General features: G+C 51.2%; 1 protein-coding gene across 2 annotated transcripts in view; it reads left to right on the top strand.

The window, feature by feature from the left end:
- RAMP1 (receptor activity modifying protein 1) overlaps positions 1 to 19,308 on the top strand; it is a 31,073-nt gene that overhangs the window by 4,062 nt on the left and 7,703 nt on the right. For both annotated transcript variants that reach the window (XM_074829772.1, XM_074829771.1), the window contains exon 2: positions 15,300 to 15,438. In XM_074829772.1, the coding sequence (XP_074685873.1) occupies positions 15,300 to 15,438 (139 nt within the window). The remainder of the gene's footprint in view (positions 1 to 15,299; positions 15,439 to 19,308) is intronic.

Genomic DNA, 19,308 nt, shown 5'->3' with positions numbered 1-19,308 from the left:
CTGTACGTGCCTGGGTGCCCGTATATCCCCTTTGCTCTGTAACCACCCTTAAACCATTATACCTCACACCTTGATACCATTAATCAGTGCTTTGCAGGCTGTAGTCAGCTCATCACTTGAATTTCCTGGACTCAAAAATAATAGTAATAAGAAAAGATTAACACTAAAAGTGACAAGAAAGGGAAACCTCTGCCTGTCAGCAGGAGCAGCTTTGCCAGGCAGGCAACTGCACTGCTACCACAAAATTTTGCGATGCGTTAGGATTTTTTGTGTCGTCCCTCACTTTAAAGCAGTCTCACTTTAAAGACTAATTGAAGGCTACCACATCTCAGGGAAAATCCTCCTAAACATTTAGAGCATGTCATGTTATAAATCCCTGACAATAAAGTAAAACGTTCCTCCTCCCTTTCAGAGCATCTCAGAGATGGAGAGGACTTGAGGCTTCCTATACATTAACAGAAAAGCATGTGAATAGTGAAAAATAAATGACTTCCACCATGTAATTTCATGTACTGCTCCCATGTATGCCAGCTCAATTCCTATAGAAACTGGTGGCATATGGGTTTGGTAGGCTGGGTGCTGGCTGCGTTATCCGGTCAGGAAGCCACTAGGCTTTGAGAAATTGAATTGCATTTATTAACTCTGAACTGCTGTTGAATTAAACAGCCGTTAAGCACCGACACTGTAATCTCGTATTTGTGATGACCCTGGAGGTTGCGGGTAATGAAAATACAAATGCCATGACCTGGAATGAAATTAGAGACCTCATAATCGCTAAAAATGGGGTTGGTGTCCTTCGTGTTTTCAAAGGACTGGAAATCAATATCAGGTCATTACAGAGTTGAGGGAGGTCTTGGAAACCTGCAGCTGGGAATCCAGAGTTACTGCTCTGTGCTTGCAAGTTCCTTCTGCCTCCCTAACCAGCTGTAAAGTCTGGCTCCATCAGCATTAGCAGCCACATTTGGTGGAGGTTTTGGCCCCAAAGCAATGGTCGTGGTCACAGCCCTTGCCAGCACAGACCCCGCACTGAGTGAGGACTGAAAACACCACGAGGCAACACTGGGTTTGAGGGAAAGGAGCACTAAAAACCGCTTATAGGGGGTATGCAGCATGTTTCGACTTGGTCAAATAGCTAAATAACCTTTTCTCTTCTAAAAGAAAATCATGGTTAGGGTTTGCTGGGCAAATTCCTGCTGTGGGTAGGTGGGTACCAGGGAATCCCAAGCCTAGGGCGCCATTGCTCTGCTGTTGCGCTGCTGCAGATGCTGCCTACAAGCTCCCTGCTTTTAATCAGCAAATCCAGTAACAAACCTGCTTAATGGTTTCAGTCCCTTGTCTCTGCGTTTCTACAACTTGAGCTTCTGAGGATTTAAAACCACAGCCTGACACCTTGTGAAAGCATCTGCGCTGGGCAGTGGACAGCAGCCTGGGTGAAAACCTCTGGCAGTGCTGGATTTCAGCCAGGGGCGTGGGGTGATTCCCTCCAGCTTCCCCCTGTCCTTCAGGTGACATTTGTTGGGAAAACGGCAGCCTCTGTGTGGGGGAGTTGCCGTGAAGTGCCATCTCTGTGCATTATTCAGATGGAAGGAAAGAAAACCGCATCGAGAAACCTCTGTTAAAAAATAAATTATTCCTTGGCTGCTCATGTGGCTCAGCAACTGATTTTAGTCTGGAAACTGTATATTGAAAGTATTTAGTCAGGCTGCTGTTCCTTGCAGCCTGTGATGAATGCACCAACAAGGCAGTGTGGGTATTTATTTTCATTTTCTTCCTAATGAATTTTTATATTTATTTATTATGTGCTTCTTTATAGGCAATCCGTCTGAGTGAATAACATTTGCCTGGGATTTTTTAGCTCGAAGGTAGTTCAATAAAATGGTTCATAGTCCCATGCATCAGAATAATCAGTGTGTAACATGCACACAAACCCGTTGGAACCTGAACCAACAGGATCCAAGTGTGTTGTCTCCAAACTGAGGCCGGGAACTTTTAACCTTGGTGTTAGTTTCCCTGTTCTTATTATAGCCCCAATCAACTGAAATAGCTGAAGGAAAAATTAGTCTGGGTGTGGGGGGAGAAGAGCACGTTGGCCTTCAGCACGTTGTTGAGATCTTGAGCGTGGTGGCTGCTTGTTTCTCTCTGCCTTTCTGCAACAAGATCAGCCCAGCTTCGAGACCGAGCCGACATCTGGCCTCTTTGGCATCCCATGCTTTGTTGATGTTTTAAAAATAACTCTAAAGCTGGGTTAAGGTGTTGGGATGCCAGTGCTGGAAACCACTGTCCTCCCCTGGTAGACAGGAGAGCGGCTGCCGGTTCCCGGGGGTGGCATCCCTGCAGCCCCTGGAAGCTGCCGCCAACCACATGAGCTGTTTGTAGAAGATGGGGGTGCAGAATTAAATGGGGATCCCTGGTTCAGCCTGTCTGGGTCAGCGAGCAGGTATTTGATGGTGGTAATGGTCAAACCCAATTTGAACTAGGAATAGGTGAAGCCAGTGAAGTCAGGGCTGTACCATCCCAAATCTCCAGTGCGTGTCTAAAACCTGCAGTTTTCCTCCACTAATTTAGTCAAGGTGGATTATTTTTAAAAAGACCCCACAATTCATGAAGGATATCGTTATCTTTATAACTAACTGCTCAGGGCAGATTTTTCCCTCTCCTGATTTGCAGTCAGCCAGCAGTTGGTTTTCAGCATGCCTGGGTTTTTATTCCCTTTCCCCTTCCCCCCTTCTCAGCTGGTTTTGATTTTATTTTACTTACTACTTTAATTTTTTTGGGGAAAGAAAGGTATTTGTCATTCTGCCCTACGCAGAATCTGGTCTAGGAACATGTAAGCTAAGTCCTGTTCCTGGAAATGTGCTTGGCGGCTGCTAATGGGTAACAACGACATACCATAACTCGTGCTGATACATCTGGGAAACTGAGGTGAGGAGAGAAACTGGACAGGGATCCTGGCTCTTTGAACGGTCTATGTCAGTGTATTTAGCAGTTAATATTATTTAACAGCAATACTATATGGCAAAAAGTGAATCCCTTGTGACCCAGCTAACCATGAGTGTCCTGCACTGGGTGATGCGTTGCAAAGTACCAGCACTTAATTTGCATTTTAATTTTAATCAAATATTCCTCATCTTACAAGATCCGTTATGTGGAAACCTCTATCAGAATGATGTTAAATTATCCTTCGTTTGGGGAGGGGTTGGCTGTTGCATTGTAAATGCTCCATAAAATATTGAACTTGGAAGAGCAATAATGTAGTGCAGTGCTATCTCTGCTACCCGAGCATCTCCTGGGCATGGCAGGGATCCCACCGGAGGGGCTGGGGAAAACTGTTTTCTGTGGGCTTGTTGAGGCAATCACTTGATACTTCTGTGAGTTGCTGTATCTTGCAGTAATTCAGCGCTTTGGAAGCCTTACACCATCCTGAAGCATTTCCATGTTTCTTAAATCCCTCAAATCCTCAGAAAACTGATCACTCCAGGAGAACTGGAGTTGTGCTTTCCACACAGAACCTAAATGCCTTTAATCTGATTTACTCAGTGTAGAAAAGGGGGACTTCATCCAGTGGGACCCTGTTCCTGGAACGGTTATACCCCTTCATTTTATTACACAAAACTAAATAAATAAATAGCTTTTTTTCCCAGCCGGCACTAATGAGATATTTTGCATACAGCTTGAACATAATCATGAAACCCAAGGGGATATCCGAGGTTTTAATTTTGTCATCCTGTTGTGCTTGTGAAGGAACATAGTGATTTATCCATCGAGATGATCGTTTGATGATTTGTAGTCATTTAGGTTTTTTGCTAGGATGGGAGTGTTTTGAGTTTTTGCTGTCATTTCATAGTTATCCCAAGCATTGCAAGAGGGCACAAAATAAACTGCCTAAAAATAACTGCCAGTGAATTTATTTGTTGAAGTTGAGGTAGGAGCTGGCTGCCTGAAAGCAATACCTGTTTGGGAGCTTTTTTTGTTTGTTTGTTTTTTTGTTCTTCTTTTAGTGAAGTACCTTATCAAGTTGGTGAGGCAGGACACTTCCAACCAGTGGGTTTGGCGGTATTTTTCTTAACTGGTGGTCGGGGTTCCTGTTCAGGCCAGGCTGTGAGTTGGGGGGAGTCTGAGCAGGGCGTCACAGGTCACCCATGGGCAGGGGGGATGCAAAGCAGGAGCTCTGCCGCACGGATGCCAGGCAGGAGGTGGACAGCATTAACAGCAGAGGTAGGCTGGTGAAATGCCTCCTGGGCAGGCCAAAGGCCGTAGTAGTTTTCATTTCAGTCTCCCAAATTGTTTTCCTCCCTGCAGAGCTCCCGCCCCAGGTCCGAAGGACCCCATTTCCAGGAGCAGGAGCCCCCCCATGCCTGGGGAGAAGCGGGCATCTCCGAAGGGGCTGCAGGCCGGGTCCCTTGTCCTGTGGAAAGCAGCTGCCGAGGCAGGCAGGGCAGGCACGGGTACCCGGGAGGATGGGCAGGGAAATCTCCGTTATTATGTGGTCCCTTTGGTGGGCAGTGAGAGCCGGGCGAGGTGGTGTCTCACTGGGAAGAGAGATGAAGGCAAACGACTCCCAACCTGTGTACTGAGTGGCTTCGTTAGCCTGCCCCTCACAAAGCAGCCCTAATTAGGGACCTAGCTGTTTGCCGGGCGCAGTGGGGTGTCCTTGGGCCACGGAGCTGGGACGCGGTGGCAGGGTCTGGGTGCTGACTCCAGCGAGCAGGGACCAGAGCTGCTCCGCTCGCCTCCTGCTGCGGCCAGGGGAAGGCAGTTGCAGTGCTTGGGTGCAACACGCTTTGGTAAAAATCCGTGGTGCCCGGTATTGCTTCAGAGCGAGTTGTAGATCAAAGGGTCGTCACGCTGCCAAAAAAACAGGTAGGGATGTAGTCCTGGGCAGAAATGGTAGCGCTTTGGTGCTGTGTGACCAGTTTGCAGGTACGATGAGGGGACTGGGAAATGCAGTGTGCCGGTACGGGGCTGCTGTGGTCGCTGGGCTGGTGTTCGTGCTGAGAGCAGTGTCCGGCGGCCGGCGTGCAGCTGAGATGGAGCCGATGCTTATTTGTGATCTGCTTGTTTCCGTCTGACCTTCTCCTGTTACTGCCTTTTACCATAAAATAAATCTTCATGCCCGGTGGTGTTTATCCCCGGAAGTGTTTCTGGAACATCATCTCACTGCCTCCAGCCTGGCTTTTGCGAGGTGCAGCCCTCACTGGCTCCACTCCTGCGCTCATCTGGGCCACGGGGCCCCAGAAATGGGATTTCTGGGGCTGCTCCTCTGGAAGCAGCGGTGGGACAGCGCTGGCAGGACTGCAGCATGCTCTTCAGATCCACCACATGTTGTGCTTCATTCTTGAGGATGTGGAAGCCTTTGGTCTCTTTGAAGGGCATCTGCCACCTGAGCTTTCCACGTGGGCACGTCCCTAACAGGGGCCCATCCCCAGCCTGGCTGAGCAGGGACTGACTTTACCAATTCTGCATTCAGGTATCTGCTGTCCCTCAAGCCAGCAAGGTTTTACACTGACCCTCGCCGGAGCTTATGCCCCTGGCATGGCTCTTATGCCACGGCACCTCCCACCACAGTGGTCTCATTTTGCTGGGATTTAATGGAATTAGCTGGCAAGTCTTTATTCAGGGTTGAGGGAGGCTAGCCCAGATGGCGAGACACAGCGCACAGACCTGGGGAGCCTGGGGGGAGGCCCACGGCGATGTTCTGCCCCAAAGCAGCATGAGCAGAAGAGGCTGAGGGGAGACTTCATCGCCCTCTGTAATTCCCTGAAAGGAGGGTGCAGAGAGGGGGGATGAGTCTCTTGAACCAAGGAACAAGTGATAGGACAAGAGGGAATGGCCTCAAGCTGCACCAGGGCAGGGTCAGACTGGCTCTTAGGAAGTATTTCTTTGCAGAAGGGGTTGTTGGGCGTTGGAATGGGCTGCCCAGGGCAGGGGGGGAGTCCCCATCCCTGGAGGGGTTGAAGAGTCGGGTTGACCCAGCGCTGAGGGATCTGGTGGAGTTGAGAACGGTCAGTGTGAGGTTCATGGTTGGACTGGAGGAGCTTCAAGGTCTTTTCCAACTGAGATGATTCTGTGATTCTGAGCAAAACCACAACCACATGCATGTTTTTCAGGGGAATATCTGATTTCCTTAAATTGAGCTTACCTAGCCCTGTCTCTTTTAATTTAACTTTTTTTCCCTGCCACAAGGCCTTTTTCCCTGGCCCCCATAGCCTGAGTGACTTCTCTCCCATCCAAGTTTCCCAACCCCTTGAGTCCTTTGAAAGCTTTTGTGGCTTCGCAGCAGTGAAGCTGTCAGACAGGTAAAATACGGGTTGAGCCCTCCATCTGCAGACCTCGCTGGGGAGCTCCAGCTCTGCTTTGTAACTGCGTCCGTGCCGTGCTTACAGACCACTCTGTTCAAGTCAGAGCCAGATAGTTTCCTTCTGCTGCTCCATCTGCGACCCTCTGGGGCGGAGGGGAGGCAGGGAGGGGGGGATGCTCCTTCTCTTCTCCAAAGCAAGTGGTGGCAGCATGTCCAAGACTTCTTGGGATCAGCCTTCCTGGGTGCTGGGAGATGGGCAGATGTTCCCCCCACCTCCCAGCATCTGCTCTGCCTCTGAAATCCTCACTGTGCAGTGGCTCAGTGGTGTGTTGAAAAACCCCTGCTCCCTTTCAGCACGTGAAAACCTCCAAATCCTATGAATTCCCTCTTAATTTACACCCTGAATGGCTACACTGGGAGGGAAAATCCTGCGGATTAAGGGACAGTGTCACAACACACCAAGTAAACAAGCGTGCAGCAGGCAGGGGTGGCAGAGGCTGCCTGGTTTTGGGACCTGATAATACTCCAGAAGCATCAGGGAGGAGGTTTGGGACAGAGCAGCTCTGAATTAATGCAGCCAGGATGAGAAATGCCCTTCTCACATTCAACAAGATGCTGCTGCTTTGGGTGAGTCCCTCCTTGTCCTGATGTCCTCAACCCTGCTCCAGCTCTTCCCGTGGGCTCTCCCACCCCTGCCAAGCACCTGCATCCCTACAGCAATTGGGAAATAGGCTCAGCTCTGTGAGGACTTCGAACACCTCCATGTATTTTTGGGGTCTCTAAACTGGATGCGGAGAGCCTGGTGCTTTGCTGTGGTGAAAGCAGCAGCAGCTCATACAATTGTGCATTAATAAATAAAGTTTTGAGATGCTTGTAGTGCTACATATCATCCATTTTCCTTGGCCAAATTTGTTTGATTGGAGGTGGCAGCAGGGTGGCTCTGGCAGCTGCAGGCCTGGTCAGTAGGTGGCTGTGGGCTCCTTTTCTGCCTGTTAAATCACAATTACAGCTTTTCTGCATCGCCAGGTGCTTTACAGAAGAGGCCAAGATGATGGTCCTTGCCTGCAGTTGAGGAAAGGGAGGTGCCTTGAGTTAAAAGCTGTTTCTCGGGGTAGGAGAGCGCCTTGAGCAGGGAGGCTCTGCCCGGGGAGGGCAGCATGGAAAGCCCCATGCTCTGCACTTTCCTCCCACCACGTTTGCTGGGCTTGGGAGGAAAAGGTGTCCTGAGCCATAATGCAACGCTCCTCTAACCCGCGCTTGGAAATCACCACGAAGGAGATGCTGAAAGCCCCCGGGGGGGCGGGGGGGCGGGGCTGGTAGTGAGAGGGAAAGATGCTGGAGATGAAATATTGACAAGCTTGGAAGGGAGGAGGGGACCAGCGGAGCTGCCTGGGGAGAAGCTGGGCTCAGCCTTTACAGGAATGGTTGAGGATGGGGATGTGGATGTGGATGTGGATGTGGATGGGATGGGATGGGATGGGATGGGATGGGATGGGATGGGATGGGATGATCCTGTGCTGGTGGTGGGGCTCAGGCAGGCTGCTTGAGAAGGGGACAGGTCTCTGTCTCCCCCACGGTCGCCTGCAGGGTTTGGACTCCTCCATCCATCTCACCATTCCCAAGCCTGTGGCACAGCCCCGACAGCCCCAGGAGCCGCTGCCGAATCCCAGCAGCTCGGGGTGGGTGCCAGTGCCCCTGGCCTGACCCAGCCAGACAGGGAGGAGAGGCTTTAAAAATACATTCCACGTGCAAAATCAGGACAGAAATAGTCCTGCCAGGCCTCTGAGGTTTTGTTTGACTGCGGGGGCGCAGCCCAGGCTGTCAGCAAGCAGAGGTGTTAGCAGATGGCTCCCTCCTTTCTGATAGAGAAATAAACAGTGTTGAGCCAGCCACCCTGTCGTTCCCCAACACCAACATCTGCATTTTTCTGTCCCCCAGCTCCAGCCAAAGGGGGTCATACGTTTGCTAAGCTCCAGCTTAATTTTTTCCTGGTAAACCAAGCGTTTGCAGGTTCTGAAGCCTTCACGGAGCTGCCAGCTGCCCAAAGCAGCCCCAGCGGGAAATTTATTTTTAAGCAGAGGGTGCTGGACCATTCCTGGGGGTTACAGGGCCGCGGATGCTGAAAGGGGCAGTTGTGCCTTTCTTCCCAGCTGGTGTGGGCGACTTCCTCTCTTTCTCATGTTTCTTGGCATGAGGTTTCTTGTGCAAGACCTGAGCTTCCTGCTAGGTCGCGCAGTGGTTTGGTTTTCAAGCCCTGTCTGAAGCTGTACCCCATGGGGGTCTTCAGAGCCTGGTGTGGAAGGTGCTCCTCGGATGGGTGAGCTGCAGAGGAGGGTGGTCCCCAGCGCCAGGCTTGTACCTCTGTTGGGGCTCAGCCTGCTTTTCGGAGAAAACATTGACTTTCTAATGCCACCATGGGGGGCAGAGGCTGTGTACAAAGTGGCAGGCTGGAAGTACCTCCCGTGCCAAATCTGGCTCTGAGAAACACGAAATCAGGCTTAGGAGAAGGTGTGGACAGGTATAGGCAGGCGGTTTGCAGGTTTGCAGACCGCCAGTTCCCATGTTGGTGGTTTGCGGGCACTGGCTGGAGCCCAGCCCAGCCCAGCCCTTTACGTGTGAGCGCTGCTGGGAGCGGTGGGTTTATTTTTAGTTCTGCAAGCACTTGTTCCATCCCCCCTGAAACCATCTGCTGCCTCCAGTGGGGCTGGTTTGTTGGCTTTGAGTCAACAAAGCAAATCCCCCTCCATGTTTTCAGTTTTTTGGACACAAACTGGGATGTTCTTCATGCTCATCTGCTCCCCATGTCCTCTCCCCACCCTCCCATGAGTGTTTTGGGTGAGAAGTTTTGGGCTGGGTCTGATCCTTCCCTCAGCTTTGTGCTTCAATCCAGGCAGAGCACTGGGGTGCTAGGAGGGGACTCGCTCCAACATGACCCAGGGATGCTCCAAGGCGTGCCCAAGCCCCTTTGGGGGGGGGGAACCAGATGCTCACCAGGCTTAAGATGAAAACTGGAGCTTAATTACGTTGAGTTGCTGATTAGGAGCGGAAGTGGCGGCTCTGCTGAGTGAAAGCAAAGATGCTGAGAAATGCACTTGGTGAGGACCAGCTCAGCTGATCTGCTTGTAAATGTGGGTCCCAACACGAAGGGAAGGGTTGAAAAGCAAAATGAGGCAGCGTGGGGCTAAAGAATGTGTACTCCCCATGTACAGAGTGGCTTTCAAGGCTTCCCAGGGCTGGGCCTGCAAAATCCCCCCACTCAAAACCTGCTCTCCCAGAGCCACGTGGTACCTCCAGCAGGGACACGGGTTTTTATCACCAGGGCAAGTGGCCCAGCAGGGACAGCCATGAGCCTGAGGTGGCTGGGGGATGTTGGCCACGAGACAGTGGGACAAAATCGGGTTTGGGGTTAGCTGCAAGCGACCGTCTCCTTCCCTGCATCGTTCCTGGGTGGTGAGTATCCGGTTTGGCAGCATGCAGCACGTCTGTCCGGCTGGGCTTTACCTGGTTTAATCTCACAGTGCAGGATTTGTCCCTCTGGGTGGGGACGTGGCAAAGGCAGGGCTCGAAGCACACTTGGCAAATGAGCTCCAGATTTCAAGCTCTTGGGTTTATTTTGTAAGCGAGTCCAAACCGCGAAGCTTGTTCTCAATAAAACAGAACAAACAACCCCACTGAAAAGGAGGGGAAAACAGACCGTTTTCATCTTGGGCTTGTTGAGAGAGCTAATTATTTCACGGGGTGGGGGGTCACAGCATTTGGGAGAAGCCCGGGGGAGATATTGGGATGTTTGTTCTTTGAGCCCAGAGCTTTGCTGGTGCTCGGGTTTAGCTACGTGTGGCTTGTTCATTGCCAGCCCTGCTGTGAGTGTCACTTTGCAATTATCTGTGATCTTTTGGGGTTTAATGAGACCTCTAAGCTTTTAGATGAATAACTGCCTGTTTTCTGCTCTTTGCTAGGAAGCCCTGAATGTTATCCACCGAAAAAAACCTGCTGGTCCAGCTGTAGCCAGGATGGGCTGGTGGTGACTACTCTGCGCGCGTAGTCAAATAGTTTCATTGTTCATCCAGCACCATCAAGGGGTGTCATGGGCTTGGGGGAATGCAGCTCCCCCACATTTGCTGAATAGCAGTGAGCTACAGCCGTGCTGGGTGGGTCTGGCAGCCCCTCCAATAGCACCCAGTGGGTGCCACTGGAAGGGTTCACAAATCAGTGTGTCTCCAGTTCCCATCCTATATAAGAGCCTCCATCAAGGGCTTCCTTCTTGGGTGAGACTGAAAACGGGGGGTACAGTCCAGGCGCTGGGTGAGGAGCCTTCATCTGCAGGAACCGTGTGGCTGATGGCTTGGGGCCGCTCCGTCTGTGTTGGAGGAACCCAGCAAGCCCAGAAGGACATGGCATGTGAGTCTACCTTGGTGGGATCTCCCTAAAAATGAAACTTGGGACTTGCTGCCCCAAACTCTCCATATATTCCCAGTGCACACATATCATGGGCAGCATCCAGAGGTCGAATGGCAGAGGGCCGGGACGGCGAGGCTTGCAAAAAATGCCAAAGGCTCCGTCATGATGCCTGGGAACCAGGTCCATCAGCGCTGGCATCGCTTTGACCTCCTGTGCCATGCCAGCCTGCAATGCTGAGCTGTTCTCAGGCTCCGCAGTCCGCCCTGCCTCCGCCTCCCCCTGGGGGCTTGCTGCATGACAAGGCCAAAAAGTCCCAGAAAACTGAGGAGAAAATGGCCAGAGACCAAAGAATTACGCAGAGGGGATGGTGATGTGAAATGTAAAACTTTTCTTGCAGAGAAAGCTCAGGGCTTTCTGCTGGTGAACCATCACCATGGCAAGTGTGCAGGCTCTGCAGTGGTGGCAGGAGGAGAAGGAGGAGGTGGTGTCCACCAAGTTGTTTTCTGGAGCTGTGAGCTGGTTGTTTTCTGGAGCTCTTGGCCCAGACTGCAGCTGTAAGAAGTGCAACGGAAGAAAGTCCAGTAATTTTCCCGAAATTTTTGTAACAATTCAGGGCCAACACTGTTTTTCTGCTGAAATACATGAGCAGCTTGGGTTTTTTGCAGCTACCTCTCAGTAAGCTGAACACTGGTAGACATTTGCTGGGACTCTCCAGGACATCAATCCCAGGGCAGTCAAGAGTGGGATGCCTGAAAAAGCCTTCCCGCCAATCACTTCCTCTCCACTGCTCTTTGGATGTTCCCTGTGAAGAGGCAAATTAAGGATCCTTAAAGTTACATCCTTTAACAGGCAATCAGTGCTCCTCTCAGCAGGGAAGGGCATTCATCAGCAGTTCCCCAGGTGGTAGTGCTGAGGTAAACACCACGTCGGTGGTGCCTCCTTCCAGCAGAAGACATCTTCACATGCAGAAGTCGGCGCGCACGCATGCTGCAAGGGTGAATTTTGGATGCAGAAGCTGGGGAGACACGGGAAGATGGAGATAACCCCCTGCTCCATGTCTGGGCAGCACCTAAAGGCCAAGTGGGGTTTTGGAGGTACCGCATGGCTCTGGTGGGATGTTCCTGCATTCCTGCAGCTCCCGATGCCATTTTTCCCACGGGAATGGGAGTGCCCGGGACATGCGAGAAGGAAGTGCTTGGAGGCAGCTCAGCCTTGGTATAGCCAGGTTTTGAAGCTCATTTATTCAGCAGCTTATAGCCTTCACAAATGGATGCTGCTAAGTATGGAGACGTGACTGCTCCGGAGCTCGGTTATTTACAGCTCACTGCAGCTGACTTACGCCGCCTCCATCAGCAGGGCTGAGGGGGAAAGGAAAACCTTCTGGAATGAGAGCTAGGAGATACAAAAATCCCTCCCTGCTTTTTTCCCCTTGTTGTTACAAACCCTGAGCCCATCCCAGCCTGATGTGTCAATAAACGTGTGTTTGGGGGAAATTGGGAAGCAGAAGGGAAATATCTGTGGGTTTAGGTGAGGACCATGTGGTGTGTTCTCCTCACATTGGCCTTAAAATGCACATTTAAAGCTAAAGCCAATTCTCCCCAGCCAGCTGAAAACAAAGGAGCTTTTCGACCTCGCTGTGCCCAGCTCCGTCCTCACAGCATTTACACAGCGCGCTCAGTTGAGCCTTGTTCCTCTTGGATGCTCTTTGCCTCTGATGTATAAAACAAAAGAGCCCTTCACGATGTTAAAAATTAAATGTCCTTGTGAAATGTCTCGGTCATTGGCTGATGGGGCTGGTTTCCCCAGTCCCCTGGGGAAGAGGATCTGCAGACAGACCCCGCGTGTGGGTGTGGGAGATGCAGTGGGAGAGACGTCTTCCAGGAGCACAGTCTCTGCAGTGCTCCTTGGAGATACCAAGCCTTCACCACTGCAGAAGACAAGTCCTCGTGGGGAAGGCAGAGCTCCTGGAGAACACTGCGAAGAGCTGCCATGGGGGGAAGAAAGATGGTGATGTGCCTGCAAAGGACCTTGAGAGCTCAAGCAAGAGGCAGGAACAAAGTGCAAGCGTACGAGTCACGCTCAGGAATCACGAAGCCTGTGTGCTGGCTCCCTCCTGGCTGCCCACACCTGTACTCAGCCCACGGCCACATCCAACCCAGCAGTGTCTTTTGAGCTGCTTTGATTGGCAAGTGTTTAAAGCTCCCTGGGTTTTTGTTTTCACTTGGTTTGGGTTGGTTTTTTCTTCTTCTTTTAATAGTAGAGCTCATTTTCATGCTGACTACCAGATATACATGGCTTGCAGCTACTCAAGCAGGCGTTGCAGCCAGTTTGAGGTTCTCGTTTGCTTCATCCCCATGGTTAATTTAGTGTTTCTCCTCTCTGCACCCAAGGTGGAGCTGCCTGTTAAAAGTGTTTTCCTCTAGGTCCGTTCTGCAGGAGCAGCTGCGTGGTCGTCAGGAAGTGTTTGGGCATCTCCAAGGAGAGTTGTTTCTGTGGTACAAGTGATGACTTGTCTCTAGGCTTATCCGTGCTAATTGGGAGCAGGGAGGAGCAAAGCCAGGCGAAGGGCAGCCTGGCCATGCTCCGTTAATTTCTGCTTCTCTTTCTTCTCGTGCTGTATCGCTGTTGAATTTCTTAAAGCGGCTTTGTCTTCCTCAATTTCTCTCCGCACTTTGCGTGTCTCACTCATTTCTGCCTGGCTCTGTTTCCTCCTTTGCTCCTCAGTTCCCTCAGCGGCTTGTCAGGCTGCTTTTTAATCTGTTCACCTCCCCTGCTCTCCTTTCTCCCCTTAGGCAGCTCTTTCCTGTTCCGTGCTCGACGCGTTCGCCGATGGCATTTTCTCTGCAAGCTGTTTGTCTGGCCGCGTGATGGGTGTAATGTTTGCAGAGTTCTTGTCCTTTGCGGTCCGGTGCACGGTTTGGCTGGGGGTGAGCCCTTGGGGTGGCACCTGAACCTCCCTTGGATACTGGTGCTTGCTCAGTCATGTCAGTGCTTCACCTGATTCATTCAGATTTGAAGGGGTGGAAAGGGGAGAAAACCCTCCCAGCCATCAGTCACCTTTGAGCCTGCCTGAACTGAGATTTGCAGTCCAGCTGTCACGTAAAATTACTGCACCTTCCTTCATTCTCCTCCGCCTTTGCCTCCTCCTCTTCCTCCTCCTCCTCCTCCTCACTCGGTGCTTTGCTTCAGCATCCCAAACCTTCCCATTTCAGAGCAGGGCTCATCTCTGGCTGCGGTCATGTTGCGCAGGTGCTGTAGGGTGCGACCCTGGCTGGTATCAGTTGGAGAGAGCTTTAGATTATAAACTCGTTTTTATTATTGCAATGGTGAGGGTTTAACACTCCTTAGCTCCCTTCCCTTGGCTTGATAACTCATGTTGTCTTATCTCAAACTGTACCGAAGCGGATGCTGTGGTGGGAGGCAGCAAGGGAGCCCCGCAGCCATCCAGAAACCTCGCCCAAGGGTCCGGGAGCCCAGTGGGTCCTCAGTTCCCACGTGTTGCCATGGGATACTGGTACCTAAGGGCTCTGAGGATTGGGGGCTGCCGAGGGACCGCTCAAGGAGGGCATTCCCTGGGCGGGAGCTGCTGGTGATGTTCTATGGCTTTCACATGCAGACCGCTAAATAAGTAGCTAAATTCTGTTTTAAAACAAGCTAGAAATAAAAATAAAGCCCCACTCTTTTGCACGGAGTTATTCACGCGTAGCAAAAAATAGAGCTGGTATGTGATGCCTGCCTGCAATGTACTCCAGGAGCTGCAAAGGCATTAGCTGGCACTTTGGGACCAAGGGCAAGATATTATTTATAGCCAGGCTCAGTATATGATTCCTCGGAAGGGTTTTTTTCTTCGAGTGTGTTCCCTCTTTCCTTTGTAGCATTACTGTTCTTCTTCCTTTCCACTTGCTAGCAGCATTGCACTAATTGTGCACAAAGTTGTGGGGCAGTAAGCGGCATCTCTTCCTTCTCTGGTCCCAAAGCAGAAGGCACCGTGTAGCAGGGACACGTGCCTAGAGGTGAATTAAATCAGCGCTGTACAGCCAGGGATGAATTTCACTGCGCTCGTCCCTGTGCTCCATCGGGGATGGATAGTTGTTTCCAAGTGTGGCTCCGTGCAGATAATTTTTAAAGGGTCCTTCGCTTGGCAGCAGCCGGGATCTGGCTGGGAGCCATGGGGTTATTTCCCAGCTTCCCCCACACCCTTACTCTTTTTGTAAACCAAAAAACTGGGAATTTAAAGTCCAGAGGCATGTGTCAAGTGATCGGCAGAGAATAAATCTGGGTCCTTACTTATTTATGACTTACCTGGCATATTTTGAATAATTGATTTATCTAGCATCAGGCACTTGGGAGGGTAACGGAGGAAGATGCTGCAGGGTCAGAGGGATGTGAAGAGGGAAATAAAACCTTGAGAAAGAGGTTTTGAAGAAGGTGTTTGGGAGTGGGGTTGCTTGGATCTCCAGCTGGTTGCTTTGATCTCCAGCTTTGCTTTGGCAGATGTCCTCTGCGTGAAAAGCTGTGGGGGGGACAGCATGGTGGGGCAAGGGGCTGTCACTGGGTCATGAGCCACCACGGCAGAGCCTAACCCTGCTGGCCTGTCTTCCAGCCCATCACTTCATCGCGGCGACGGCATGCCAGGAGGCGGACTACGGCTGGATGATCCGGCACTACTGCCTGAAGCAGTTCCAGCTCAGCATGGAGGGCATCGGGCAGCGGCTCTGGTGTGACTGGGAGGAGACCGTGGGGTAAGTGAGGTCCCTCTGCTCACCCTTTCCTTGCTGGTGTCCTGGGACCGCCTGCACCCGTCTTTGATTTCGGGGTGTAAGGAGTTCAGCGGTGGGTTTTATTTCATGGAGGGGGAAACAAACGTGCCATTTCACTCTGCTTTGCTGCTGATGCTGCCCTGGCTGTGTCCCTGCTGGGTCCAGCTAAAGGGGCTTCCCCATCCTGGTCACTTGTGGAGGGGCCACGAGGTGGGCTTGGAGGGGAGAGCAGTGGACGTTGTCTACCTGGACTTCAGGGAGGCTTTTGACACCATCTCCCATAAGATCCTCACAGACAAGCTGATGAAGTGTGGGCTGGATGAGCAGAGAGCGAGGTGGGTTGAAAAGTGGCTGAACGGCTGGGCCCAGAGGGTGTGATCATTGCACAAAGACTAGCTGGAGGTGTCTCATTCCACGTGGTGGGTTACGAGGTGGGTGAATCTTTTGAATTCCCCAAGAACCTGCGTGCCGGTGGTCTCTGCTCGGCAGAGCCGCAGGGCGGGCCGAGTCACCACAATGACTCAGAGGAACTATTGTGCTGGTGACTTTATTAACGGACCACTTTAGTGAGTGAATGGAGACAATTTGGCAACAATCAACTGAAAACCATCCAGGGAACGAATAAAGGCACTTTGGTGATGAGACTGCTTTCCTAATAACTCGTCAATGATCAGCCGATCACAATTCAACTCCTACAAAACTTATACACATGAATATATATATATATATATACACGAGAGAGGAAAGAGAAAGAGGAGGAGGGGATAGGAAAAGGGGAAATCACATCCCTTGGATCCCACGTTGTTGCAGAGTAGCCAGCTTGGTCTGTAGGTGGTGGGTTGACAAAGACACACGTGGGGTATTGTCTTTATATAGTCTTTCTTATGCATGTGCAGTAGGTTGTTCCAGAAGGTTCTCATTTTCCCTGGCTTGTACCTGCGCAGTGAGGCAAGTTCTGTCTCTGGGCAACAGGAGGGAGGGTGAAAGAAACAGCCCCACCTCTGCAGAGCTCACTCCACTTCACCCCCACAGGACATCCCACTCGAGTTGTTTGAGACATGCTCTTTACGAACAGTTTCTTGTTTATGAACAGTTTGTGACAGGAGGCCAGCAACTAGTGGTGTACCCCAGGGGTCAATGCTGGGTCCGGTCCTGCTTAGCCTCTTCATTAATGTGCTGGGTGATGGTGCAGAATGTACCCTCAGCAAGTTCACAGGTGACACCACAAATGGGAGGAGTGGGTGACGCACCAGAGGGTCGTGCTGCTGTCCAGAGGGATCTCAACAAGCTGGAGAAATGGGCCAGTGGGAACCTTAGGAAGGTCAGTAAGGGGATGTGCAAAGTCCTGCACCTGGGGAGGAACAACCCCAGGCACCAGGACATGCTGGGGGCCTTCCAGCTGGAAAGCAGCTCGGCAGAAAAGGCCCTGAGTGTCCTGTTGGACACCAAGTTGAACGTGCAGCCCCACAATGGCATGTTTCTGGCTTATTAGGAAGAGTGTTTCCAGCAGGCTGGGGGAAATGATCTTTCCCCTCTACTCAGCACTGGTGAGGCCACCCCTGGAGTGCTGGGTCCAGTTCTGGGCTCCCCAGTGCAAGAGAGACGTGGGCCTACTGGAGAGAGTCCAGTGAAGGACCATGAGGCTGAGGAAGGGACTGGAGCATGTCTGCTGTGAAGAAAGGCTGAGAGGGCTGGTGCTGTTCAGCCTGGAGAAGGCTCAGAGGGATAAAGTATTGAAATACCTGCAGGGAGGGTGCAAAGAAGATGGAGCCAGGCTTTTCTCCCACTGACAGGACCAGAGGCGATGGTCACAAACTGAAGCACAGGCGGGACCCTCTGAACAACAGGAAACACTTTTTCACTATGAGGGTGACCAAGCACTGACACAGGTTGCCCAGAGAGGTTTTGGAGTCTCCATCCTTGGAGATATTCAAAAACCATCTGGACGTGGTCATGAGCAACCAGCTCTAGGTGGCCCTGCTTGAGCAGGGGCGTTTGGACAAGATGAGGTGGACCTCCAGAGGTCCTCTCCAACCTCAGCCATTCTGTGAGTAAATGGGCTTTCAAGGAGCCCAACCTAAGCAGTGTTTGGAAATCAGGATGGTGTTTTTGCTCAGTTATGTACCTGTGAAGAAACCACACACCCCAGTGGTGGACATTCAACAGGAGAAGATCATGGCTGTCTGCTACATGCTGGGTATCAATGTGTTAATAAGGCAATAAGATTGGGATCCCTGTCACAGCTCCATTACCTCTTCTGGTGACTCACTACTTGATGGACATATTTTCCACAAGATTTTTCTTTTTTCTCAGCACTCATATTCTCCAGACTCGTCCAAAATGCCCTAACTCAGCTTGAAAACCCCATAACCCACTGAGATGCCCTCAGACCCTCCCGGAGAAAATCCCAGGCTATCCCACCAGACCTGCTGGCTCGCTCGCTGCTTCCAAAAGTTGCATATTGGTTTTCCTTAGCAACTAGAGGGAGTGGCTGGCATGGTACGGCATGGCAGTCTTCTGCTAAGCCTCCTGTTTGTAATCAGTGTCAGGTAATTAGCGCTGATTGATGACTTCGGAAAAGCGGAGATGCAGTCTGCTTTCCTGGTGGAGCGCTCGGCAGCATCCTTGGGGGGGATAATGAGAGTGATAAGGGACCCTACTTAATGCATCAACATCAAGGAGAGCAAGGATGTTGCATGTGGGGAACATGCCGCTATGTGGCTTTTTTCCTGGCATTTCTTTTTTTTTTTTTTATTGCAAACCACCTGAACGGCGCTTTCTTTAGATTAAGCTCTCTCCTATTTATAGTCAGCAGAGCTGAATTTTTCAGTACCGCCATGGTGTAAATCATTCTCCTGGTGAGATCGTTGTGATTGAAGTCACAAAGACCAGTCAGGGATGTCATGTGTTGGCGTGAGGGCCTGAAAAGAGAAGATAAAAACCCACTGTCCACTCTGAGCTGGCTTTCTGCATCATACAGTGTTGTTGTGCCGTGGCCTTTCTCCGGGAAGAATGGAGAGACGGACAAAAATGAGCTCTTGTAACACGAGGGGGTATTGAGGTCAGCTGGAAATGGCGAGCAGATGTTGCTGTATGAGTGTTTTGCACAAAAATTAGAGTTTTTGTAAAATTTTGTTCATGCCCCTTTCCTCTGTGCCAGATTAAGATCTCTATGTCTGTGTATATGTAAACAGACATATATATACCCCTAGCTTTTGGAAAAGACAGCTTGGGTTTTCCTTCCTCTCTATTGGTGGCAAAATGGACGGGAAGAAAAGAGAGTGGAAAGACTGTGGGAGGTTTTCTGGTTCTGAGAAACCTCATCTGGTCCTCAAAAATGTTCAGGGCTGCTGCTGCCGTTGCTCCAGCCCCTGGCCACCTTAGCGGTCTCCACGGGACCTGTCCCTCTCTGTCAACACCTTTGGAGGCAGCATCCAGATGTGGTCCAGCTGTGGGGATTGGCAGGAGGAGGGGATAACCACCTCCCTGGTGTCTTCTGTCTGTGCTGGGGGTGAGCTCCCACCCCTGGGGCCATCCCAGCAGAGCTGTCCCCAACCCGGGCTGTCCCCATGCAGGGGCTGTGTGTCCCAGGGGCAGGGCTTTGCTTTTGGGCCTGGTTCAGTGCTATCTGCAAGCTTGATGAGATGCAATCCATCTCCTCCTCCAGACCTTCAGTGAAGCCATAGCACAGGAAGCAGAGGTGTACTAAAAGAGCGTGTTGTTTATCTCCGATGTCCTGTTTTTCTTCTAAATAGCTTCTACTAAACTTGTTATCCTTGAGGCACTTGGAGGAAACGTTGATAAACTTGCAGCGTTTAATTTGATTGCATGAGTCCATTTGCTGCGTGTGAA

Source organism: Strix aluco, chromosome 6 (genome assembly GCF_031877795.1).
Source record: "Strix aluco isolate bStrAlu1 chromosome 6, bStrAlu1.hap1, whole genome shotgun sequence".
NCBI lineage: Eukaryota > Metazoa > Chordata > Aves > Strigiformes > Strigidae > Strix > Strix aluco.
This window is presented reverse-complemented; position numbering and strand designations above follow the sequence as displayed.